Genomic DNA, 26,869 nt, shown 5'->3' with positions numbered 1-26,869 from the left:
TCATTTACTCTCCATCCACCCTCTGCCACCTTCACTCAGGAGTCAAGTTTGCAACTTTCATGCATTTTGAAAAATAGTATTTCTTGATTCCTTACTTTTTCCATTGACTGTGCGGTTCCCCAGTGTAGTCTTCGTCATACGGCTGAGAACATAGTCCCAAAACCTTGACACCTGCCCTTGGAAGTAGGGATCCAACAGATCCTGTGGAAGCATATCCAAGTCCTGATCGCCCAGAGAAGAGCAGGGATGGGAGAAGTGGAAGAGTTTGCGCTTGGGGAAGAGTCTGTAGCCTTGAAGAGGAACATCGGTATCTGTAAAACGAATTGAAAAACCTACTGTAACTAACGACAGAGGGAATCTATTTGCAAACACTGCTACACCATTATTACTATTAAAAATTAAACTCAAGTTTACAAATGTTCTTGAGTCATTGATTGGTCCTACTGCAAAGTTAGAGCACTAATCCTTCCTAAGTACTTTTCTTATTTATAGAGCACAATTTTCATGCATGTGTACAAAAAAAGAGCATAATCAGACCAGGGGAGAACCTACCGTGGTGGTGCAAGAACACCAAAAAGAGTTTTCAGAGTGCGCTAAGCCACTGAGCAGGGGCCGCAAAGAAGGCCAAAATAGACCCAAGGGCCAATGCAGCGACCAACCTCACAAGTGAGTTTACAATTGGGATGATTTTGTGAATTAATGTATTGAAAGATGTCAAAAGTAAATAAACAGAGTGATGCAAATTGTAAGCTAGTGCCCCATTGTGGTGGTGATGGGATCAGTGTGAGTAGGAATTCTTCAAGCGGGGAGGACAGGCCAAATGAAAAATAAGACGATAAGGGGTCTACAATAAAGGGAGCCACTGGTATTAGTAATAGACTGGAGTCACAGACGGTCAGCACTGGAGTGTTGGTCACTGTCCGAAAGTTCTGTGAGCCTTCGGATGGGATGTTTGCCTCAAGGGTCAATAGTAATGATAAAGCACCCTTGTTGGATTTCTCAGCCACCACCTCCACCAATTGGTTTCTTTACCTATGGAAACAACTAAGTTATGGAAAAAGATTCTGTCACTTGTGGTGAGCCAGTGTGATGTTATCTTATAGGGCAATCTGGTCCGTACAGTTCTGTGGGATCCAGGTGTATGGAATGTGGAACCAGATTCATGGGGTGGTTGGACTTCAGAGAATCTGCAACTGGCTATGTTGTCAATCCAATAAATCTATTATTATTCCTCTGCTTAGCTGGACCTTCGTTTGTGGGATCCTTCTGTCGCTGTCGACGAGTGGGCCAGAGCAATACAGAGCTTATTTGGAACTGCTGTGCACAGACTCACAACTTGTACCCCCTGCTTCACAGAGCCACAAACAATAACACGCTGCGGGCAGCGACAGACACAGACACTTGGAACAATCACCATCGTCATCATTGTACACTATTTCTAAGGTGTGTTTTTTCTAGTGTCATGACTTCAATGCTGGTAAATTTAAGAGCTAAAATAGCATTCTAGTCATTTATTAGAGCTCTGTGTGCGTATCGGTGTTTGTGTTTCTGGGTACCGTGCTGCATTATGGATAACAGCGGTCCGCACAGGCGTGGCGAAGGTGGAGGTTGAGTACACCAGATGACGGCTTCCCTGGGTTCACTTCGAACACTTACAACTGGCAAAACTGGGAAGACTGGCGCACAGTATGTTTTTTTGGGGAGCTAGGTAAGGAGCGTAGCACCTGGGGCTGTTGGCTTTGCTCTCTATATAGAGCCACATCCCAGGGGCCATGGCTAAACTCACTGTAGGCATCCCAAAGTGGGAATAAGATAAAGAAGATAATTACTCCGCTCGCTTGCAGAACTCTGCGGAATTCAGTGAAGTTGTTCGGTAACTCCGCAGAATTCCACGGAGTGAAACTCTGCGAACTCTACCCACCCTAGAAAAGGTCCAAGGTGAGCTTACATGGGTTAATGGCATGCTTGTGAGGACTGAAATGGTTGTTCTGTCTTTGGTTTTGAAGAATGAGATCGTTTAGACGAGTCATGAAGGTCGTCCAGGAATGTCAGCTACCAAAAGGAACTTATGGGAGTACCTGTAAGTGACCAAGAAATGATGAGGGGGTTGATAGATGGGTGGGAGAATGTATTATGTGCATCCCATTAACAAATATGCCAGGGCTTGTGTAATAGAGCTTACACGGATGACGTAAGATGTGCTTGGACACCTTGGATGATCTAGTAGCTTTTGTGAGGGCTTGATGAGCAATGCCCGAAACCGTATAAGCTGAAGTTGCACACAGTGGGTCCCTTCGGTGTTCCAGCAAGGACTGGCATCTGTATTATGGTAATGACTGATTACTTCAAGAGGCCGGAGAGGAAGATTATTGAGAATTTGACATTGGACATAAGGACACACTTCCTGGTAGGTACCTATTTTACAGAGGAACTGCTGGAATGTTTAATTACAGATAATACCCCCTCAATTCACTAGCGCTGTTTTACAGTTTTTAGGTTGACCCTGGGCAGCGCTTGTGCTGCTCGACATATTGTATCCAGAATATGGGCTTGAAGCACACCCATCGATTACCATTGGTTCTTTGTTGTGCCAATCACAAATCCTGCCTTTTGATTGGTGCATTGCTGGTCATTGCCCTCCTTTAGGTCACTGATTGATCATTCTGTTTAGCCATCCAACACGTTCATGCTTCCTCCTGGTCGTCCATCCTTACATGATTCATACAGCTTATTGGTGCATAGTCCCTCGTTTATTGTTTCTTCCCCTGCTTCTCGCAGTGGCATGGAAGCACTGCTGTTCACACGCTCGGGAGCTGGTATTGGAGCCACAATACCAATGCACTTCCGTTCTATTGTGTGTATGTTTTTTATAGGCATTTTCCGTTCCTTACACGTTGCCACTGGGAAGCGCTCCTAGTCATGAATAAATCTGTGCTTTAAATGCACAGCGTAAAACATTTCTCCAAGAGGGTGCTGTGCTTCATTTTTCAGCACAGTGACCAAAGTCATTGGGGATGTGTTGAATTCAAGATTGCATAGTGCAGTACCTTGTGTGGCCAAAAGATGTCCCAAGGAACGCCAAGTGGCAGCTTGTGGTACAGCACCCTTTCCCTGCTTCATGAACATTAGAAGAGTAAATGTTGCAGGGTTTTTTCAGCCAGCATATTACTCATTTAGTTTGTGTTGTGTGCCATGTTTCTTCCACTTCCTCATAGTCTCTTGCTCTTTCTGCCTCTGTCTCGCTCCTCCTCACTTGCTGAAAACCATGACTTCAACAAAAGGCTCTTTAGCTCTCTTTTCTCTCCTTTCCTTTCTTTCTTTTTTTGGATCCATTTCACAGGGGAAAAATTTTTGCTGCAAATGTCGTCTTTTTCTGACATTTTTCTATTCCAAAGTGCAGCCTCGGGACGGAGTGGAAAAAAATACAAAATCCGAACAATAAATAAAAAACGAAATAAAGCAAGACAGAGGGGTCGCCAAGAGGCCTGATTGGTTTTATTCACACCCACTCACATTAGCGCCACTTTTTAAAGTTTGCCAATAAAGCGTTACTTTAGTTTTCTTGTCTTTCTTTGAACAGCATTGTTTCACCTGGGTGAGGACATGTCCCAAAACGTTTAATATGATCCTTACCAGCTCTTTTCCTTATTTTCGTTTAAAAATGTGTACTGTGGCTCTGTGGTCAAGGATGTGGTCTTTTTAAACCATACTGCTTACGTTTTGTAGATATAGGCTTGGGACATTCAAACAGGTCCCTTCTGAGCCCTGTAATCATGTCCTTAACTTTTCAGCAAAAACACTCATTGATTTCTGAATAATAAGTGTAAAAGCGTTAAGGTAACCATGTTGTTCCTACTTACATTTCACATGCTTTACTTAATCTTGGATTCCCTATCAGTGTTTGCTTCTTCCAGGATATTGTTACTTTTTTTTTTTTTTAACTAGCATTTTACTCTTGTTTTCCCTCCCTCATAACCCATTTCTTATTTTCTGGTTCTCCAGTGCCGCAAGGTCATTCAAATGGCAATAACGCTATGCAAATATGATCACTCCATTGCCAATAAAAAAAACAAAAGAAAAAAACATGGTCATTTTCAATGCTAAGAGCTCTAACTTTCACAAATGCGAGACCGATTACATTGCAAATGCTTGTTTGAATAGGGGCCAAATTCAGCGTAAGAGAACTGTGGCGTACCACCCAGAAGCAAACAGACAGAACACTTCAACCGTCTTATTAAAGAATCACTACAGTTCGTGCTGAATGTTGAAGTAACGCTTTGCAGGGAGGCAACCTTACTTTCTTACAGGACCTCTCCTAAGTATGGGTCTAGTTTACCCTGCTGAACTTATGAAATCAGGAACAATGTTTGTGACTGGTGGTTGAAAAGGAAGATTGGGAAGCATGAGGGTCAGGGTATCTCCAAGGAACTGATGCACCAGGGCATTAGAAATAGAGTTGATAAACAAAGTAAAGATGGGCGAGTGTCTGTCCAAGACGAATGGCAGAATATCCATCAACACTCCTAGTCTAGGGGACCGGTTCTTAGTTAAGTTTCCCGGTAAGCGAGGGGAATCGTGTGCAAGGAGGTCTGAATCCATTCTGATGGCTGAGGCTTTGAGAGGGGCTCTTACAGTTGCTGCCAGGGAGATGTGGCGTTTGAGCAGGGTTGCGAGATTCAGGGGAGTGGCATGGGGGGGGGTGCATCTGTGTGTGTGTTTTTTTATCCAAACCAAGAGGGGAACATTTTTGTTGATGTGGATATACCAGAGGACATGACCAAGAAAAGGATGACACTATTGGTTGTATGGTTGACCTTTCAAATGAAAGGTTGCTCGCTTCTTCTCCGTCATTAGATGGAGTTCCAGTACTAGGACTCTTCGGAGTTAGCGGAGAGTTGGTCTTCTATTAATGGTTTTGCTCTTGAGTAGGACTCCCCTTCTAAAACAGGTTCTTTGTGTGCTTTCACGATGGTTTCTGGCTAATCTATGGTTCCTCTTCTGTTTTTGAGAGAGATGGTGTGTGGTGGGTAAGTGTGTTGTAATGTTGTAGGTCAATCTATCTAGAGGGTAAGGTAGTGTCTAGTGGCCAGAATGTGGAATCACATTCTTGTGGTGGCTGACATCAATGTGGAGGCCATCATGCTGCACCCTACCATGTGTTGCTCTGTAGGAATTATTCTGACTCTTTTTGCAGTCCAATACATCTACTGTTACTCCTCTGCCCCGCTGGACTTTCGTTTGTGAGACCTTTCTCTAGCGATTTCAATCACAGGTTATTACTTTCTCAATGTTGGTTTACCTTCATCGTGGCCTAAGGCGAAATCCAGGGAATGATTTGCAGCCAGCATTTCCTCTTCCATCTGTGGGTCAGCAGGGACGTCCCGCATGCAGCAGACAAACTCGGGTAAGATGCCCTGAAGCAGCAGGCTGGTGTCCTCAGGAAACGAGGCATCCACACACACCATTTTGTGTGCCCTATCCATGTACCTGGAGGGATTTGGTGAAGGAAACTTAACAGTGAAGGATAGCTGGCCCCTCAGACATCACCTTGTGTGCAGACTGGGCCTACACCTTCTTCCAACCACAACACATCTGATTGTGCATGAAATGGGTGAATTTAAAAACAAATCTCTGTTGCGACACACTACCAAATAGTGAAGAGGCTTTCCAGTTAAAAGTAATAAACACTAAGACACACGTAAGGGATCACCTTTATTTATTTATTTATTTTAAAGGTTTTATATAGCGCTACTGGACCCAAGAGTATCAGAGCGCTTAACAGGATAAGTTACACATCAAGAAACAGATCAACAAAGGGCAATTTGTTAACATAGGATAGGGCATTTGAATCTAACGAGAGTAAAGGGAAAAGGTAATTCAGAGATCAAGTAATGGAGAAGAGGACTGTTGAATAAGTAGATAGAGAGGGGTAGATAGAGAAGGAGAGAGAATATAGGAAAAGGAAGTAGGAGGGGGTGAATAGAGGAGTGCATCCCAAGAATTTCCCACTTCAGAGATAGGTTGTATAATAACTATGTATTCATGTTAGTTTAGCAATTGTAACATTCTTGTGATTTATGTTCTACTTGTACAATGTTTTATGGATCTAAAAATAGTTCGTAGAGTTGAGTTATCAGAAAAAAATGGACACCAGGTTGTAGCTCTTCTCCTGCCAGAAACACTCCACTGGACCAAAGCATAAATCCAGCACAAAAAGAGACCTTCCAAAGTAAACCCACATGCACCTCCTTAAAATACATGCTCATGGCCATTCAATCACTCAATCAACAACTCCAACAAAATTAACAGAAACCCATACATATACGCATCCGACACATAATACCAGGCAAAAACTCAATTCCAGACACAATTATTGTATATTATATCTCTATGTACAATACTGATAACAGATCGCTCCTGCTCTTATGTGCCAAAATAAGTAAAAGATCTCACACACAACTCTGGAGACACCATTGACTTGATCTACCAAGAGAATCTACAGACAATATTGAAGACTAAAAAGTGCAACCTTGGACTCAGGCTCTCTTCAACACCATCAAGTATAGTCTTCATGAAAATACTGCACAGCCATGTACCACCCTTCTGGACAATGTAAGTCAGACCCTCGACATCCAATAAAATTCTTGGAATAGTGCAAACCTCAAACTTTAGAAGAAAACAAACATACAAAATATGTTCTACCTAACAGTCCCAAATAATCTTCATAGCAATGAAAGACTACATTGGTTAGAAGCACAGCCTACAAGTTTCTCCCATCAAGCTAATACAACTAATCTGCTATTTTAAGCACATAGCATGGCCAGATCAATTCCAAATTAATCAAAAACAAATATTTTCTTAAGCAAAAGTTGCAAACGCAAGTGAAACCAGTCAACAAAACATCAAAGCCAAACTAAATCGGACTAATCAGACGCGCTAACTATCCCAGCCTTCATACTCACAATGATGTTGAAATCACAAGGAGCGCGTGCTTTGATGCATACTCGGTTCCTGCTCATATCCGTCAAAATAATTAAAGAATGTGTAGACTGCTTGGAATCAGTTGAAAAACACTTCATCACCCAGACCTTCAGAGAATATTTAAGATCACAAGGGCCATGGCCATCACTCTAACTCCAAACCATTGCAAATATCCCCATAAGATCCAGGGTCAGAAGGCAAACCATTAACTCCCTTCTTTAAGACTATGAGAGCATTGGTAAAGAAATGAGGGTATTTGTAAAGCGCACAGCTACCTCACCCGAGGTGTCCCGGCGCTGTCCGTATACGGATTAGGAACCCTTCCTGGACTTATCCCTGTGAAATGTCAACTCCTGTGCACCCCCAAGGTGAAGCCAGGCATCCAAGCGCTGCTGGGGCCGTTGTGGAGATTAAGCAAGCTATTGCCCAGAGTTGCAGAGTGGGACCATGATTAGAATAGGCATCGAGGAGAGAATTATCAGGTCCGAGGAAATTGAGCCCAAGACCCGCCGAGGCGGGTATTGAACCCTGGTCCCGGACCAGACCTCTGCATCAGGGTCTGCCGCTCTAACCATTGAGCCACACTTCTCCACTACAGTGTTTGATCCAGGTTTTCATCTCTTTCAGCGAACCAAAACAGAGAGCCTAAAATATGGAATAACCTCCTTGCAGCAGCTGATGGTGCCATGGCTTACCAGCTATTTCTGGACGACTCTTAAGATCCTGTGTGGCCCCCATCCCAAAGCAGCAAAAGCGCTGGACTTCTCAGTCCCTTCGTCTGCCAATGTGACCCTGCAGCTGAGGTCAGTCGCCCATCCTTGGTTTACCTCCTGCTCAAATCCCAACAGCCTTGACTGGAATATCGATAACGTACATTACCACTTGTGGTTTTCAGCATCTACCCAATGTAGGCAACGGCAAACTGGAGCTGCTTTACTCCCTTGAAAGTAAGTTCTACATTTGTATCATCAAACACTGAAAACACTACTAGACCCTAGAATCCTGCGTCTGGCTGCTCTATCATACTTGGTACTTAGCAACAAGAAAATAAGGTCCTAATCAGACCTGATGTTCTTCAGTGCTAAACGGCGAACAAATTTCCACCAGCTAAACTCTTGCATTCCTAGTAAGACAGACACGTGCACTTAATAAATACATGACTTTCAGAGCCACAGCTACAACCCCAGGTCAGTCCATCCCATCAGATTAAATGAAATGAATAAAATTAAATGAAAATAGGTACTTGTAAAGAGCACAGCTACTCCACAGAGTGTCCCGGCGCTGACAGTGGGCCCGCCGGAAGACAGAAACAAAGCTTACAAACAGGCCACGGCCGCCTGAATAATTACAGCTGGAAAAGCCAGGTTTTAAGCTGCCTTCTAAAAGTCAACAGATCCTGAACTTGCCTAAGATGAGGAGGCAGTCCGTTCCATGATCAGGCGGCCAGCACTTGAAACAAACAACCACCTATACGGGAGTGGGCAAACTTGGGTACGTGCATTAGTGACTGGCCAGAGGACCTCAGAGCCCGTTGTAGCACGTAAGGTTGGATCCTTCTCCTAAAATACACTGCCCCTGTGCCATGAAAGGCACGGAAAGCTAGGACCAGCATTTTGAATTGGATGCTCTTACGTACCGGAAGCCAGTGTAGGGCCTTCAGGTCATATGTGCTCTGGGCCCTAACATAAGACCCTCCATCGTCTCTCTTATTCTTCTTCGTTTCCCAAAGGCATCTTCCTGTCAAAGCCAGAACAACCATCAACTCATGCTTTAATGACTCCAACTTGCTCCACTTCAGCATACCAGAGAACAAATCTCCACATCGGCGAGGGACAAAACACTACAAACTGATTGGAAACAGTAGAGTGCAGGACTCCATTCCCACAGTGTATGGTCATATTAGTGCGCCGCTGTTTTCGGGAAAGATAAACGTTAAAGCTCTCCAGCTCTCCGCCTCACTGACAAATGCATCCAAGGGAATACCAATCAATAGAACATTCTTCTACAGTACCTCGACATCCAACCAAACCTTCTCCACATACGTTGAATATATATGACACTGCAAGAAAGGCATTCATTTACAGAACGCATGGTCATCCAGAAGGGCATTTCTGTGCCAATAACAGATGTTGATTGCTACCCAACTCAATGGTACCTATTTTATTGAGCTCAAAAGCATAAAAGGCTGAGTGGGCACGCTGGAATTTGAATCTCTGACAGTAAGAAAAAACACATGTCTATACAGTGGATGCACTAGCCCACTGAGCCACCAGACTTGGTCGCGGGCCCCTGGACATGCCCAGCTCTCCATGTGTCCCTCCATAGCGAGACCAAGCACCCTCTTTTAAAAAAAACACAGGGACTAACCTTTTTCTGAATTTTCAGCACATCCACTCTTTCAAGCTGGAAATACCTTCAGGCAGTTTACCTGGTAGAACTGTTACATGAACCTTTCCATTCATTCACTTGCCTTATACTCAACTGCTCTTATGAAGTGGGTCCTGCATGTAGGGTGCTCTACTGATACGGGTGCATCCTACAGGGTTAGGCGCTATACATGGAATGTTCCTCTGGTATAAAACCCACCTGAGTCGTGAGTTTGGAACGCTTTGCTTACCTGACTCACCCCGTTTAGAGAAGTAGTGAGTATTAAACATGCAGACATGACTGTGCGTTGACACGGAGACCTGCATTGACGGTGAGACCCAAGGGTGCTCTGCTCTCAAAAGCGTACAGGCTTGAACCAGAGCAATGCAACGCTCCACAAACAAAGGATACTTGAGCTGCATCAGTTCCTCTTGGAGGCCTCCAATGGTTCGGGTATTGTAGACGAAAACAGAGGAGGTCAGAATATCCAGCATAAACAGCCAGGCAAACACCTTTGGGTCATCCTGAAATACACAAAGGAAGTATAAGAATAGAATAATGCAACTACAAGGACAGTTCTTACAGAACCTATGGACTACCCAGCCAGCTACCTCTCTATACAGGAAATACATAGACAGGGAATGGAGGGGTGGGGAGCACAGAGGCAGACGTATGGACTTGCCACCCAAGAAGGAGTCTATAGCAGATGAACTATAAAGTAGTGACTCACAAATGTAAGCATAGGAAAAGAAACCACAAACTAATACGTAATTTTCACAATTACAAGTGGACCAGGATAGGGTGGGAGGCCTTCTCCACACTAAATAAGCATGAATACGCAGGGCATCTGTTTTTCTGGGTTCTGTAAACACCTTTAATTCAAAGTTTCTGAATGAAAATAAAGAAGTACATCCAGAATTCGTCACTTTATGCACCAATTTCAATATGTATTTCCATTTACTGCATGCTTCTTGTTTCAGCCAGTACATTTTGGCAGCTTTTAGCTGCCCAGATTCACCAGGTGAAAGAATGTGTTAAGAGTAAAGTGTTTATCACAAATTGGAATTCTGATCCCCGGCCAAAATGAGGTTTACGGAGGGACAGAAACTTACAGCCTACTTATAAGAAGAGCCAAAAGGTGATAAACGTACAGGCTAACACCTCAACAGCATCTCTTTAGAGGCAGAACATACACACTAGCCACCCACCGTTGGTGCACGCGGCCGAACTTACAGCTAAGCCAATGTACCTGTAAGGGCAGAACCTACAGATTAACCACCGTAAGAACCTGTGGCAATGGGACAGAACACACGACAACCCATCAGTGTGACAATAAGGCCAGACCTTCCTACCCCTAAACGTACGACGTCATACACTGTAGTGACCTATGTTGAACCACCGTTAATGTTCTCTAAGACAACGGGGCAGCGTTTCTTACCAATCCTTTCAATTTAACAGGGCCTGATACCACATGGAATGGCCAACAGTAACTTTCTCACCTTTCACCTGATCTGCATTTGTGAACTAAGGGGAAAAAAAGATTGGTCCACCTCCAAGCTGTAAATCCTAATTCAGGATTGACGACTGTCCCAGCATCCCATCTTTTACATTTGGGTCTCCAAGTGCCACAATGACTAGACCACCTGCCTTGCTATCCTTGAGATGTAGCTTCCTGATGGAAGCTGGGAAGGAGGACAAACTGTCTTATGATCAGAACCATCTGTCAGTAATTTACCTTCAAGCTCTGGCAAAAAGCCCAAAGCTCTGACACATGCCACCTGCTAGATAATTGCCTAGAGTCTCCACGGTGCACTGCTCCTTGGTCTTGGTTTGGGATGAACCTCAGCTTCCATCTGTCTCATTCGATTCTCCAAGTGCTACACCACTTCTGATCTAATCTCGCCATTTGCGATTCCTCCATAAGTATATCGCACTTTTTTTCAGAAAGGAGCCATGTGTCGCCTACATGCCTATTTGTCTCCCTGCTAGAACATCGATAAGGAGACACGTCTCTTCTGTTTCTATGATCTCCTTGCTTCTCCGCTGCTGGGGATGTAAAAAGTATCTTTTACTTTCAGTCTCCAAATGTGTTGATCTCCCTAGAAGGGGTAGAGGGACTGACCCTAATTGTAGACAGAGATGTGGCCAAAAGGTTACATACTATAACACAATATGAGAATGCCCACCCATACAGTGGTACTGGGCAGCCGTTGTACGTAGCCTGAGCAGGGTTACAGGAGTAAAGATGGCTCCTTCCCCGAAATGGTGCATCCTAAACATGTGAGAAGCAACCAACCTCAGTGCCAAAGAATGAAGCTGGGTAACAATGGGTCTGGTAATTGCTAAGTGCAAAATTGCAAAGATGTGCAGTGTATTGTATTAGCATCTAGGTAGCACCTTTTGCCCTTGGTGAGGCACAGAAGTGCGGTGCCAACATAGAGCGCGAATGAGAAAGACCAAAACTGATCTTGGACAACGGAAGCTGGGCCCGGTGAAAATACTAGAATGAGAGAACAGCTCGCAAACTTCAAGAGGCACATTGAAATAAGCTGCAGGCCACTCCTTCCCAAAATGAACTGGAAGGAACTATCAAAAGGGACATATGTTTGAAATCCAGCACAATTGAGTGGTCTTGTTAGTGAAAAGCCAGTGTCTGTACAACTTTCTAAACAAAAAAAGTGTCCCACTCCCAAATGGGCCCAAAGCAGCTTCCACCTTGAGCCTGTTTGCAGAATGGGGCTGCCTGACACGTGAACTTTGAGGAAGCCATTTCAAAACAAACAATGGCTTCTCCAAAAAACTCTTCATGTCACCCATGTGATTCTTCCAGGTGTCTTTAATTCAGAAACAAGGGGCTCTTGATTTCCATTTTCTTTTTCCCCACACTTGAAAGCCACACTTTTTGCGTACTATCCAAATTAAACTTGGAGCCTGGTTGTCACGGCCTCGATAATATTAGTCCAAGCAGCAGCACGTTCTGCTGTGGGCTAAGTCACACATACACGAAGCCACTGGAGTTGTGCGGCAACAGAGAACCAAATTATGCGGCAGAGTTCAGTTAATGTTTCTCCAGAGAAAGGTAAATTATGCCGCAGGCAATTTAAGCAACCCAGTCTCTTGTATTATCTTCTAGCTATCTAGAAATGTCAGAAAATGTTGATACAAGAGCGAGCAAAGAAAGGTCTACATTCGTACACAAATTTTACAAAGTACACAAGGGCAGCAGAACCTATACAAAATGTTATCCACAAAAATTCACACTATGGCTGCTAGATTTGGATGTGTAAGTCTGCCTGTGTCAATACTGGGGGCACCACACAGGGGCTGGCGGTAGGAGGCAGCACACTGCACTAGCGAGGTTCGCACTCTTTGCACGCAGACTGGGGCTACCGGGGTCCTGTGGAGGTCAGGGTGTCCTGCACTTACCGGTAGTTGTGGATGGTAGCAGCAGCCCAGCTCCAGTCCCTATGTGCCGGACACAGAGCAGCAGCAGGTGGCAGAGCCCCGGGCTGCAGCTCCTGGTCCCGGTCACAACCATGCACCCAGCCCCCGGGTCCTGGCTCTGACAGCAGCAAACCCCCGGCGCCCTCCCGATCCAAACTCTTGTGCAACTTCACTGCCTTCCCCTCCGCTGCACACCTGCATTTTTCATATGCTCCTGTCACCCACTTTAACAGAGGTTTGTGGAGAGGAGAAAAACTAGATCTTGGCACCTCAGACACAGAGAACAGTTGGCCCTCGCAGACCTCCAGAGGCACCTCCCAGGCCGCCCCATCGCCCGGTCGCCACCACAGGAACTCCTCTTCCCCACCAAGCGTGCATCCATAACCGCCACGAGCTGCAAGACAACAGACAGCAGGAGGGGCATGGGAACAAAAGGAACCCAGACAACGGGACAATCTGGAACAGGAAACTAAATATAAAATACAGATACAGTGTAACAACCAAGTAGAGGGGCCAGTAGCCATGGGAGGTAACAAATGACGACAAGGGCGTACTTAGGAGGGACTAAGACGCCTATTAAGGAATCAAACAGCAGCATTTACAAAGGACAAAGATACAAGCCAATGAAAAATATGGGCAATGGAGTGGGCGGGGTTTCTCTCCCGTATTGAACTACCACAGATCTTCACAGAGCAGCGCTTGCGCGCTGGCTCAGGCTCGACCTAAAAAGGTACAATCTAGTGGAGGGTGGTGTGCAAGCTGGGAGCAAGCACCTAGAGAAAAGGCAAAGGGTATAGTGGCAAACAGGGCAGCTTGAAATCTGTAGAAAGGAAGACAGTATTTTGAACAAAGTAAAGAGGAGTAAAGCACTGGGGGCACAAACCCAGGAAAGCATGCAGTGCGGAGGAATCGAGGGGCCAGAAAACGTAATGACTCCACTGCGAGGATAAGGGGGCGGGGTATGGGTTTATGGCAGTTGAAGCCTAAGGGTGTGGGAATCAGAAGAAAGGAGAAGCCAATTTCTATCAAAGCCATCAGGGAAGGAGTAGGGGGAGGATGCAGAATAGGAGTAGTAACAATCCTTGCCCAGAAAACCTCTGTTATTGTAGGGATTGAGAGAAAAGATACAGAACGGGAGCAATACCAATACTTATTCGATAAACCTCCATGTTTCAGATAAAGGAATCCCCTGCCCACTTTGAGAGAAAGGGAGACCAATAGTAACATCTGCTCTAGTTGAACTGTTGGAAGAGAGATCTGAGACTGAAATGGGGAACTTGGCCCCTTGAAGGCTGGTGATATAGCCTTTAAAGATCGGAGTAACCTTAGAGCCAGGACTCTATTTCCACTGCATAGACTTTAATAGTGAATACCTTAAGAAGTGCAAGAAGAGATGTGGATAACTAAATACTTGTTATATTGAATACATTCATATTTGACTAGAAATACACTTTCGATACTGGGTGATTCTATACACCAAGGCATCAAATCTTCTCAAGAAACCAGTGACTATAGACAACTCCTGTGAAAAGTGATGATAGGTGTCCTATTTAGCAAACGAACATCTAGAATCCATACATCCTCCATTCACATGTTGCACAACCTTCTTGAAGGTTTCATCTTCAGCCAGCACCTGCAGCCACTCAGTCTCAGTATTTACACCTCTAGTAATGTGAGCCATAGGTGGTACAGAACACCGCGGCAAGACTTACCCTGAACGCTCCCCCCCGTACCCCTTCCCGTCCCCTTCTCTCCCACCTTCACTGGCTCCCAGTGCAACAGCGGGTTCAGTTTAAACTCTGCTGCATCATGCACAAATGTATCTACGGGTCGGGTCCCAAATATCTGAAGGATATTTTCCTTCCCTACTCTCCTGGACGCACTCTACGCTCTAGCAACACTATGTTGCTATATGTACCTAAAGTAAACAGAGCAAGACAGGGTGGCCGTGCCCCCTCCCTTAAAGGCCCAGTGCTGTGGAATTCCCTCCCGCCCCAGCTAAGACAAACTCCCAACCTTCTCAATTTCAGGAAGAAACTGAAAACGTACCTATTCATACAGGATTAATTTAGCTTCCCCTCTACCTTTTCCGATTCATAGCTTTTTGTTTTTTTTTGTTTAACTCAACCAGAAGCCACGCGCGGAGATACCCCTTCGGGGCTGATTCACGCGCGATACAAGACTATAAATAAATAAATAGCCCTAACTGTGGCTTTATAATCACATTCTGGCTCCATTTCTCCAGCATCAATGGGACCTAAGAGTATCCTAGCAAAGCAACCTGCCATCATGTTCATTGCTCTTGAAATATATTCAATTTTGTGATGGAACTCCTGCAGTCAAAAGTGTCAACTGGCAATTCTCAGGGTGGCTCTTCCAGCCCCCTTGGTGGTAAACAGAGCCACCAAAGGTTTGTGGTTAGCACTGATCTTGAATTCAGATCCCACATCAACCGGCCAAACATCATGTTCTAAAACCAAGTACTGACTGGTGAATGCCAACACTGTGTCTTTGTCATTCTTGTGCTGTATCAATGCAGCCCCCACACCACACTGGCTGGCATGAGTTACCACAATACTGGAGTCCCAGATGCCAAAAGCCTTGAGAGGCACAGCATTCGCCGCATGCTCTTCAAAGTGAGCAACTTAATCCTTACAATTCTTTTCCTACACAGGTGGAAAATATTGAGTAAAGGACATATCTTCTATGTAGGATGCAGTATGTTCAATCCTTAGAAGGGAATTATACAGGTTTATCCAAAATCAAATTCGGAATGGTCAGTAGAACCTCCTGCAATTTCCCATTTCTTTTTTCCACCACTTCACTTCTTATCTCTTCCTCAAAAGTTTTATATTCACATGTTGTAGCCAAAATCCCAAGGACTCCCACAAAAATCCCTGCCGGTCACTCGCTGCCAGTGAAAAGATGAGGACGCCATCTTTACGGGTAAGCTTGCAGTAGCAGCTTCTAACTGTGGGTGGCTGGAAGCAGGGACTGAAACAACAGCCCCATACAGTTGGAAGCTAGCCTTCCATAGTTGGCACTCCATTTTAGAGCATACATAGTATAAAACATTTCACATACTCAAGACCCAACAACACTCCACCCCGCTGTTCCATCCATGTTGGCTGGAATATCCATTACTTCATCTTCTGATTCTGTGGTTGTGTAGGGATGGAATTATGAGCTGAGAGCAGTAAGTTATCCTTGAATATGTGCATTTTGCTGCAGCATAAAGAACACAGCTCAACAAGTCGGCTACGTGCTTCACGCCAGTTGACCACTTGAATACATATCTGTGAGCTTCTCAATGGAAGAGAACCCTTCCTAAAGATTGCAATGATGTGCCTGTGGGATGATTAGACAAGTCTGCAGAGCCACCCACAATGTGTCAGTGAGGCCTCAAAAGCACTGACTGCTACACCCAGCAAGTTATGTGGGGGAAGCTGTCATACACAATGGCAGGACACATGGGTCCTACAAACTCACAATGATGCGCCCTTATTTGGGTATTCTCCATTTCTCTGCCTGTTCACCCCATACCCTTACAGAACAGTAATCAGATGTTCAGTACCTCATCTCTGAATCCATCAGTATCCAACAGGACGAGGCTGGTGTCCCTTCCCATTGGGTGCGGCAGGCATCTCATCCATATTCCAGGGGCCTTAGTCCCCCAAGGCCGGCACTGGCCAAATGCTGAAAGAAGAATAAAAAAGAAAATGCGACCTGTTATGCATTCACTGAGGATGGAGGGCACATGAGGCAGGAGGGGCCAACTGGGAGGAGTTTCATGATAATTCTCCTTGTTGCCAAGACTCCTCCTGCTCACCTACTCACCCCGGAACGCATTCGGTCCCTCCACAGGCAATCTGTAAGCTCATTACATGCACTGCAGATCAACCCCGGGCCCCTATGCCGTGTGCATGCAGTGATAGCTAGCATGGTATTTCATGCATTGATTGAAACATCTGAACTAGCCTGGTATATTTACAGGCTGAGTGTGCTGTCCTAGCCTGCAGACCTTGGTACCCTGGTGTCCCCATGCCTTGTGTGAGCAGTCCTTGGTACCCTGGTACCTCCATGCCTTGTGTGAGCAGTCCTTGGTATCCTGGTACCCCCATGCCTTGTATGAGCGCTCCTTGGTACCCTGGTACCCCCATGCCTTGTGTGAGCAGTCCTTGGTATCCTGGTACCCCCATGCCTTGTATGAGCGCTCCTTGGTACCCTGGTACCCCCATGCCTTGTGTGAGCAGTCCTTGGTACCCTGACACCTCCATGCCTTGTGTGTGCAGTCCTTTGTACCCGGATACCTCCATGCCTTGTGTGAGCAGTCCTTGGTACCCTGGTATCCCCATGCCTTGTGTGTGCAGTCCTTTGTACCCGGATACCTCCATGCCTTGTGTGAGCAGTCCTTGGTACCCTGGTACCCCCATGCCTTGTGTGTGCAGTCCTTGGTACCCTGGTATCCCCATGCCTTGTGTGAGCAGTCCTTGGTACCCTGGTACCCCCATGCCTTGTGTGAGCAGTCCTTGGTACCCTGACACCTCCATGCCTTGTGTGAGCGCTCCTTGGTACCCTGGTACCCCCATGCCTTGTGTGAGCAGTCCTTGGTACCCTGGTATCCCCATGCCTTGTATGAGCGCTCCTTGGTACCCTGGTACCCCCATGCCTTGTGTGAGCAGTCCTTGGTACCCTGACACCTCCATGCCTTGTGTGAGCAGTCCTTGGTACCCTGGTACCCCCATGCCTTGTGTGTGCAGTCCTTGGTACCCTGGTACCCCCATGCCTTGTGTGAGCAGTCCTTGGTACCCTGGTATCCCCATGCCTTGTGTGAGCAGTCCTTGGTACCCTGGTACCCCCATGCCTTGTGTGAACAGTCCTTGGTACCCTGGTACCCCCATGCCTTGTGTGAGCAGTCCTTGTTACCCTGGTACCTCCATGCCTTGTGTGAGCAGTCCTTGGTACCCTGGTACCCCCATGCCTTGTGTGAGCAGTCCTTGGTACCCTGATATCCCCATGCCTTGTGCCCAGTCCTTGGTACCCTGGTGTCCCCATGCCTTGTGCCCAGTCCTTGGTACCCTGGTGTCCCCATGCCTTGTGTGAGCAGTCCTTGGTACCCTGGTACCTCCATGCCTTGTGTGAGCAGTCCTTGGTACCCTGGTACCCCCATGCCTTGTGTGAGCAGTCCTTGGTACCCTGGTACCTCCATGCCTTATGTGTGTGGTCCTTGGTACCCTGGTGTCCCCATGCCTTGTGTGAGCAGTCCTTGGTACCCTGGTACCCCCATGCCTTGTGTGAGCAGACCTTGGTACCCTGGCACCTCCATGCCTTGTGTGAGCAGTCCTTGGTACCCTGGCACCTCCATGCCTTGTGTGTGTGGTCCTTGGTACCCTGGCATCCCCATGCCTTGAGTGAGCAGTCCTTGGTACCCTGGTACCTCCATGCCTTGTGTGTGTGGTCCTTGGTACCCTGGTGTCCCCATGCCTTGTGTGAGCAGTCCTTGGTACCCTGGTACCCCCATGCCTTGTGTGAGCGCTCCTTGGTACCCTGGTATCCCCATGCCTTGTGTGAGCGCTCCTTGGTACCCTGGTATCCCCATGCCTTGTGTGTGCAGTCCTTGGTACCCTGGCATCCCCATGCCTTGAGTGAGCAGTCCTTGGTACCCTGGTACCTCCATGCCTTGTGTGTGTGGTCCTTGGTACCCTGGTGTCCCCATGCCTTGTGTGAGCAGTCCTTGGTACCCTGGTACCCCCATGCCTTGTGTGAGCAGTCCTTGGTACCCTAGTACCCCCATGCCTTGTGTGTGCAGTCCTTGGTACCCTGGTATCCCCATGCCTTGTGTGAGCAGTCCTTGGTACCCCCATGCCTTGTGTGTGCAGTCCTTGGTACCCTGGTACCCCCATGCCTTGTGTGAGCAGTCCTTGGTACCCCCATGCCTTGTGTGTGCAGTCCTTGGTACCCTGGTATCCCCATGCCTTGTGTGAGCAGTCCTTGGTACCCCCATGCCTTGTGTGTGCAGTCCTTGGTACCCTGGTACCCCCATGCCTTGTGTGAGCAGTCCTTGGTACCCTGGTATCCCCATGCCTTGTGTGAGCAGTCCTTGGTACCCTGGTACCTCCATGCCTTGTGTGTGTGGTCCTTGGTACCCTGGTGTCCCCATGCCTTGTGTGAGCAGTCCTTGGTACCCTGGTACCTCCATGCCTTGTGTGTGTGGTCCTTGGTACCCTGGTGTCCCCATGCCTTGTGTGAGCAGTCCTTGGTACCCTGGTATCCCCATGCCTTGTGTGAGCAGGCCTCGGTACCCTGGTACCCCCATGCCTTGTGTGAGCAGTCCTTGGTACCCTAGTACCCCCATGCCTTGTGTGTGCAGTCCTTGGTACCCTGGTATCCCCATGCCTTGTGTGAGCAGTCCTTGGTACCCCCATGCCTTGTGTGTGCAGTCCTTGGTACCCTGGTACCCCCATGCCTTGTGTGAGCAGTCCTTGGTACCCCCATGCCTTGTGTGTGCAGTCCTTGGTACCCTGGTACCCCCATGCCTTGTGTGAGCAGTCCTTGGTACCCCCATGCCTTGTGTGTGCAGTCCTTGGTACCCTGGTATCCCCATGCCTTGTGTGAGCAGTCCTTGGTACCCCCATGCCTTGTGTGTGCAGTCCTTGGTACCCTGGTACCCCCATGCCTTGTGTGAGCAGTCCTTGGTACCCTGGTACCCCCATGCCATGTGTGAGCAGTCCTTGGTACCCTGGTATCCCCATGCCTTGTGTGTGTGGGCCTTGTTACCCTGGTACCTCCATGCCTTGTGTGTGCAGTCCTTTGTACCCGGATACCTCCATGCCTTGTGTGAGCAGTCCTTGGTACCCGGATACCTCCATGCCTTGTGTGTGCAGTCCTTTGTACCCGGATACCTCCATGCCTTGTGTGTGCAGTCCTTGGTACCCTGGTATCCCCATGCCTTGTGTGAACAGTCCTCGGTACCCTGGTATCCCCATGCCTTGTGTGAGCAGTCCTTGGTACCCTGGCACCTCCATGCCTTGTGTGAGCAGTCCTTGGTACCCTGGTACCCCCATGCCTTGTGTGAGCAGTCCTTGGTACCCTGGTACCCCCATGCCTTGTGTGAACAGTCCTTGGTACCCTGGTACCCCCATGCCTTGTGTGTGCAGTCCTTGGTACCCTGGTATCCCCATGCCTTGTGTGAGCAGTCCTTGGTACCCTGGTACCTCCATGCCTTGTGTGTGCAGTCATTGGTACCCTGATATCCCCATGCCTTGTGTGAGCAGTCCTTGGTACCCTGGTACCCCCATGCCTTGTGTGAACAGTCCTTGGTACCCTGGTACCTCCATGCCTTGTGTGTGCAGTACTTGGTACCCTGATATCCCCATGCCTTGTGTGAGCAGTCCTTGGTACCCTGGTACCCCCATGCCTTGTGTGAACAGTCCTTGGTACCCTGGTATCCCCATGCCTTGTGTGAACAGTCCTTGGTACCCTGGTATCCCCATGCCTTGTGTGAGCAGTCCTTGGTACCCTGGTACCCCCATGCCTTGTGTGAGCAGTCCTTGGTACCCTAGTACCCCCATGCCTTGTGTGTGCAGTCCTTGGTACCCTGGTATCCCCATGCCTTGTGTGTGTGGGCCTTGGTACCCTGGTATCCCCATGCCTTGTGTGAGCAGTCCTTGGTACCCTGGTACCTCCATGCCTTGTGTGAGCAGGCCTCGGTACCCTGGTACCCCCATGCCTCGTGTGTGTGGTCCTTGGTAACCTGGTACCCCCATGCCTTGTGTGAGCAATCCTTGGTACCCTGGTACCCCCATGACTTGTGTGAGCAGTCCTTGGTACCCTGGTATCCCCATGCCTTGTGTGAGCAGTCCTTGGTACCCTGGTACCCCCATGCCTTGTGTGTGCAGTCCTTGGTACCCTGTTACCCCCATGCCTTGGGTGTCCAGTCCTTGGTACCCTGATATCCCCATGCCTTGTGTGAGCAGTCCTTGGTACCCTGGTACCCCCATGCCTTGTGTGAACAGTCCTTGGTACCCTGGTACCCCCATGCCTTGTGTGAGCAGTCCTTGGTACCCTGGTACCCCCATGCCTTGTGTGAGCAGTCCTTGGTACCCTGGTATCCCCATGCCTTGTGTGAGCAGTCCTTGGTACCCTGGTACCTCCATGCCTTGTGTGTGTGGTCCTTGGTACCCTGGTACCTCCATGCCTTGTGTGTGCAGTCCTTTGTACCCGGATACCTCCATGCCTTGTGTGTGCAGTCCTTGGTACCCTGGTATCCCCATGCCTTGTGTGAACAGTCCTTGGTACCCTGGTATCCCCATGCCTTGTGTGAGCAGTCCTTGGTACCCTGGTACCTCCATGCCTTGTGTGTGCAGTCCTTTGTACCCGGATACCTCCATGCCTTGTGTGTGCAGTCCTTGGTACCCTGGTATCCCCATGCCTTGTGTGAACAGTCCTTGGTACCCTGGTACCCCCATGCCTTGTGTGTGCAGTCCTTGGTACCCTGGTATCCCCATGCCTTGTGTGTGCAGTCCTTGGTACCCTGGTATCCCCATGCCTTGTGTGTGCAGTCCTTGGTACCCTGATATCCCCATGCCTTGTGTGAGCAGTCCTTTGTACCCTGGTACCCCCATGCCTTGTGTGTGCAGTCCTTGGTACCCTGGTACCCCCATGCCTTGTGTGAGCAGTCCTTGTTACCCTGGTACCCCCATGCCTTGTGTGAGCACTCCTTGGTACTCTGGTATCCCCATGCCTTGTGTGTGCAGTCCTTGGAACCCTGATATCCCCATGCCTTGTGTGAGCAGTCCTTGGTACCCTGTTATACCTATGCCTTGTGTGAGCAGGGCTTGGTACCCTAGTATCCCCATGCCTTGTGTGAGCAGTCCTTTGTACCCTGATACCTCCATGCCTTGTGTGAGCGCTCCTTGGTACACTGGTATCCCTATGCCTTATGTGTGCGGTCCTTGGTACCCTGGTACCCCCATGCCTTGTTTGTGTGAACCTTGGTACCCTCGTGCCCCCGTGCCTTGAGTGAGCACTCCTTGGTACCCTGGTACCCCCATGCCTTGTGTGAGCAGTCCTTGGTACCCTGGCATACCCATACCTCGTGTGAGGGGCCCTTGGTATGCTGGTATCCCCATGCTTTGTGTGAGCAGTCCTTGGTACCCCTAGGATCCCCATGCCTTGTGTGTGGAGTCCTTTGTACCCTAATAATCCCATGACTTGTGTGTACAGATCTATACTGGTATTCAAATGCCTTGTGGTTGCAGTGTGTACTGTGCGTCTCACTCATTCTAGCAGTGCTTGCTACTGGTCTAATTACCTACTGCGGGTCTCATTACCACTTGCATTCTATACTATGGGTCAATTTGCCACTATTTCACATATTTCATTGGCACTGGCACTGCCTACTTAGGGACCATTTGCCACTGGCACTACATACTGCGGGTCTCATTACCACTGGCACTGCATACTATGGGTCCATTTACCACTGGCAGTGCATACTATGGGTCCATTTACCACTGGGACTGCATACTGCGGGTCTCATTACCACTGGCACTGCATACTATGGGTCCATTTACCACTGGCAGTGCATACTATGGATCCCTTTACTATTGGTACTGCATACTGCGGGTCTCATTACCACTGGCAGTGCATACTATGGGTCCGTGTACCACTGGCAGTGCATACTATGGGTCCCTTTACCATTGGTACTGCATACTGCGGGTCTCATTACCACTGGCACTGCATACTATGGGTCTGTATACCACTGGCAGTGCACACTATGGGTCCTTTTACCACTGGCAGTGCACACTATGGGTCCATTTACCACTGGCAGTGCATACTATGGGTCCATTTACCACTGGCAGTGCATACTATGGGTCCATTTACCATTGGCAGTGCATACTATGGGTCCATTTACCACTGGCAGTGCATACTATGGGTCTCTTTACCATTGGTACTGCATACTGCCGGTCCCATTACCACTGGCACTGCATACTATGGGTCTGTATACCACTGGGAGTGCACACTATGGGTCCATTTACCACTGGCAGTGCATACTATGGGTCCATTTACCACTGGCAATGCATACTATGGGTCCATTTACCATTGGCAGTGCATACTATGGGTCCATTTACCACTGGCAGTGCATACTATGGGTCCCTTTACTATTGGTACTGCATACTGCGGGTCTCATTACCACTGGCACTGCATACTATGGGTCTGTATACCACTGGCAGTGCACACTATGGGTCCATTTACCACTGGCAGTGCATACTATGGGTCCATTTACCACTGGCAGTGCATACTATGGGTCCCTTTACCATTGGTACTGCATACTGCGGGTCTCATTACCACTGGCACTGCATACTATGGGTCTGTATACCACTGGCAGTGCACACTATGGGTCCATTTACCACTGGCAGTGCATACTATGGGTCCATTTACCACTGGCAGTGCATACTATGGGTCCATTTACCACTGGCAGTGCATACTATAGGTCCATTTACCACTGGCAGCTCATAGTATGGTTCAACTCACCACTGGCACTGTATGCTACGTGTCTCATTACATCTGGCACTGCGGGTCTCGTTAATATTGGCATTGCATACTATGGGTCCATATACCATTGGTACTGCATACTGCGGGTCTCATTACCACTGGCACTGCCTACTTAGGGACCATTTGCCACTGGCACTACATACTGCGGGTCTCATTACCAATGGCACTGCCTACTTGGGGACCATTTGCCACTGGCACTACATACTGCGGGTGTCATTACCACTGGCAGTGCATACTATGGATCCCTTTACCATTGGTATCGGCACACTGTGCATCTCATTACCACTGGCACTGCATCCTATGGGTTCCTGCACACTGCACATCTCATTACCACTTGCACTGCATAGTATGGGTCCATTTACCACTGGCACTTCATACTAAGAGTCTCATTACCCCTGGCAGCTCATACAATGGTTCAACTTACCACTGGCACTGTATGCTGCGTGTCTCATTACATCTGGCACTGCATGTTTCATTAGTATTGCCATTGCCTTCTATGGGTCAGTTTACCACTGGCAGTGCACACTATGGGTCTGTTTACCACTGGGACTGCATACTATGGGTCCGTTTACCAATGGGACTGCATACTATGGGTCCATTTACCACTGGCAGTGCATACTATGGGTCCGTTTACCACTGGGACTGCATACTATGGGTCCGTTTACCACTGGCAGTGCATACTATGGGTCCGTTTACCACTGGCAGTGCATACTATGGGTCCGTTTACCACCGGCAATGCATACTATGAGTCCGTTTACCACTGACACTGCATGCTATGGGTCCGTTTACCACTGGCAGTGCATACTATGGGTCCGTTTACCACCGGCAATGCATAATATGGGTCCGTTTTCCACTGGCAATGCATACTATGGGTCCATTTACCACTGGCAGTGCATACTATGGGTCCGTTTACCACTGACACTGCATACTATGGGTCCGTTTACCACTGACACTGCATACTATGGGTCCGTTTACCACTGGGACGGCATACTATGGGTCCGTTTACCACTGGGACTGCATACTATGGGTCCGTTTACCACTGGCAGTGCATACTATGGGTCCGTTTACCACTGGCAATGCATACTATGGGTCCGTTTACCACTAACACTGCATACTATGAGTCCGTTTACCAGTGGCAATGCATACTATGGGTCCGTTTACCTCTGGCCGTGCATACTATGGGTCAGTTTACCACTGGCAGTGCATACTATGGGTCAGTTTACCACTGGCAGTGCATATTATGGGTCCGTTTACCACTGGCAATGCATACTATGGGTCCATTTACCACTGGGACTGCATACTAAGGGTCCGTTTACCACTGGCAGTACATACAATGGGTCCGTTTACCACTGGGACTGCAAACTATGGGTCGGTTTACCACTGGCAGTACATACTATGGGTCCGTTTACCACTGGGACTGCATACTATGGGTCCATTTACCATTGATACCGGCACAATGTGCATCTCATTACCACTGGCACTGCATACTATGGGTCCATTTACCCATGGTACCGGCACACTGTGCATCTCATTACCACTGGAACTGCATACTATGGGTCCATTTACCCATGGTACCGGCAGACTGTGCATCTCATTACCACTGGAACTGCATACTATGGGTCCATTTACCATTGGTACCGGCACAATGTGCATCTCATTACCACTGGCACTGCATACTATGGGTCCATTTACCATTGGTACCGGCACACTGCGCATCTCATTACCACTGGGACTGCATACTATGGGTCCATTTACCCATGGTACCGGCACACTGCGCATCTCATTACCACTGGGACTGCATACTATGGGTCCATTTACCATTGGTACCGGCACACTGTGCATCTCATTACCACTGGCACTGCATACTATGGGTCCATTTACCATTGGTACCGGCACACTGCGCATCTCATTACCACTGGGACTGCATACTATGGGTCCATTTACCCATGGTACCGGCACACTGTGCATCTCATTACCACTGGGACTGCATACTATGGGTCCATTTACCATTGGTACCGGCACACTGTGCATCTCATTACCACTGGAACTGCATACTATGGGTCCATTTACCATTGGTACCGGCACACTGTGCATCTCATTACCACTGGAACTGCATACTATGGGTCCATTTACCATTGGTACCGGCACACTGTGCATCTCATGACCACTGGAACTGCATACTATGGGTCCATTTACCATTGGTACCGGCACAATGTGCATCTCATTACCACTGGCACTGCATACTATGGGTCCATTTACCATTGGTACCGGCACACTGTGCATCTCATTACCACTGGCACTGTATACTATGGGTCCATTTACCATTGGTACCGGCACACTGTGCATCTCATGACCACTGGCACTGCATACTATGGGTCCATTTATCACTGGCACCATATACGGGGGTCTCATTACCACTGGCAGTGAACACTGTGAATGCCATTATAACTAATCGATACCACTGCTGATCTAATTACCACTCGCACTAGATATTCAGGTCTCATTTCCACTGTCCGACAATACTACTGGTCTCATCATTGCTAGAAATGTATAATGTTGGCCCCATTACCAGTAGTACACGCTGCGGGTCTCATTACCACTGGCAGACCATACTGCAGTTCTTAGAACCACTGGCACTGCATACACGGTTTCTGATTATCACTAGGATTGCATACGGTGGGTTTCACTACCCACTAGCAGTGCATACGGTTGGTCTCATTATTACTAGTATAACACAGTACAAACGCGAAACCACTAGCAGTGCCTACTGCGGTCTCAAGGCCAGTGGCAGCGCACACCGCCCGTCTCATTATTACTGGTAGAGCATACTTCGGCGCCCATTACCACTAGCAGTGGATATTATGGGCCTCAATACTCGCTAGCAGTACAGACAATGAGCATTACTGTCATTAGCAGTGTATACTACTGGTCTCATTGCCACCACCAGAGCATTCTGTGGGTCTTATTACCCTTAGCATTAAATCCTGCAGGTGTAGTTGCTAGTGGCAGTGCACACCGCTTCCCATTACCACCGGTAGTGCACATTCTGGTGCTCATTGCCACTGGCAGTGCACATTCTGGTTCTCATTACTAGTGCATACTACTGGTCTCCTTAACAACTGGCAGTGCATACTGGGGGTCTTATTATTAGCAGTGGATAGTATGGGTTCCTCTAGAGGTGCATTCTGAGACTCTCATCACTAGCAGTGCACACTGTGGACCTTACTCCCACCAGTAGTGCATTCTACTTGGCAAAATACCACCTGCAGGCCGCAATGTGGGTCTCATTATCCTGCGCGTCTTATTACCAGGGGTGCCGCACACTGTGGTTCTCGCTATCAGGGGCAGAGCATACTGTGGCTCGCATGAATACTTCCAGTAGAAGCGCCTCCTATTGCGTGCACTAAAACTACCAGTAGCAGTGCCCCCTGTGGTGCGCATTAATACTACCAGCAGCAGCGCCTCCTATTGGATGCATTAAAACTACCAGTAGCAGTGCCTCCTGTGGTGCGCATTAATACTA

At 48.0% G+C, this 26,869-nt stretch overlaps 1 protein-coding gene across 2 annotated transcripts in view; it reads right to left on the bottom strand.

Annotated features, from left to right (window-relative positions):
• The window catches only part of LOC144767986 (guanylate-binding protein 3-like), a 146,747-nt gene that overhangs the window by 70,650 nt on the left and 49,228 nt on the right, over positions 1–26,869 (bottom strand). For both annotated transcript variants that reach the window (XM_078651364.1, XM_078651365.1), the window contains exons 3-6: positions 16,367–16,488; positions 9,760–9,872; positions 5,300–5,487; positions 96–311 (exon numbers count right to left, since the gene is read on the bottom strand). In XM_078651364.1, coding sequence (XP_078507490.1) covers positions 96–311; positions 5,300–5,487; positions 9,760–9,872; positions 16,367–16,488 — 639 coding nt within the window. The remainder of the gene's footprint in view (positions 1–95; positions 312–5,299; positions 5,488–9,759; positions 9,873–16,366; positions 16,489–26,869) is intronic.

This window comes from Lissotriton helveticus, chromosome 7, assembly GCF_964261635.1.
Source record: "Lissotriton helveticus chromosome 7, aLisHel1.1, whole genome shotgun sequence".
Classification (NCBI taxonomy): domain Eukaryota; kingdom Metazoa; phylum Chordata; class Amphibia; order Caudata; family Salamandridae; genus Lissotriton; species Lissotriton helveticus.
Note: the sequence above shows the minus strand (reverse complement) of the source record. Positions and strands in the feature narration are given on the sequence as shown.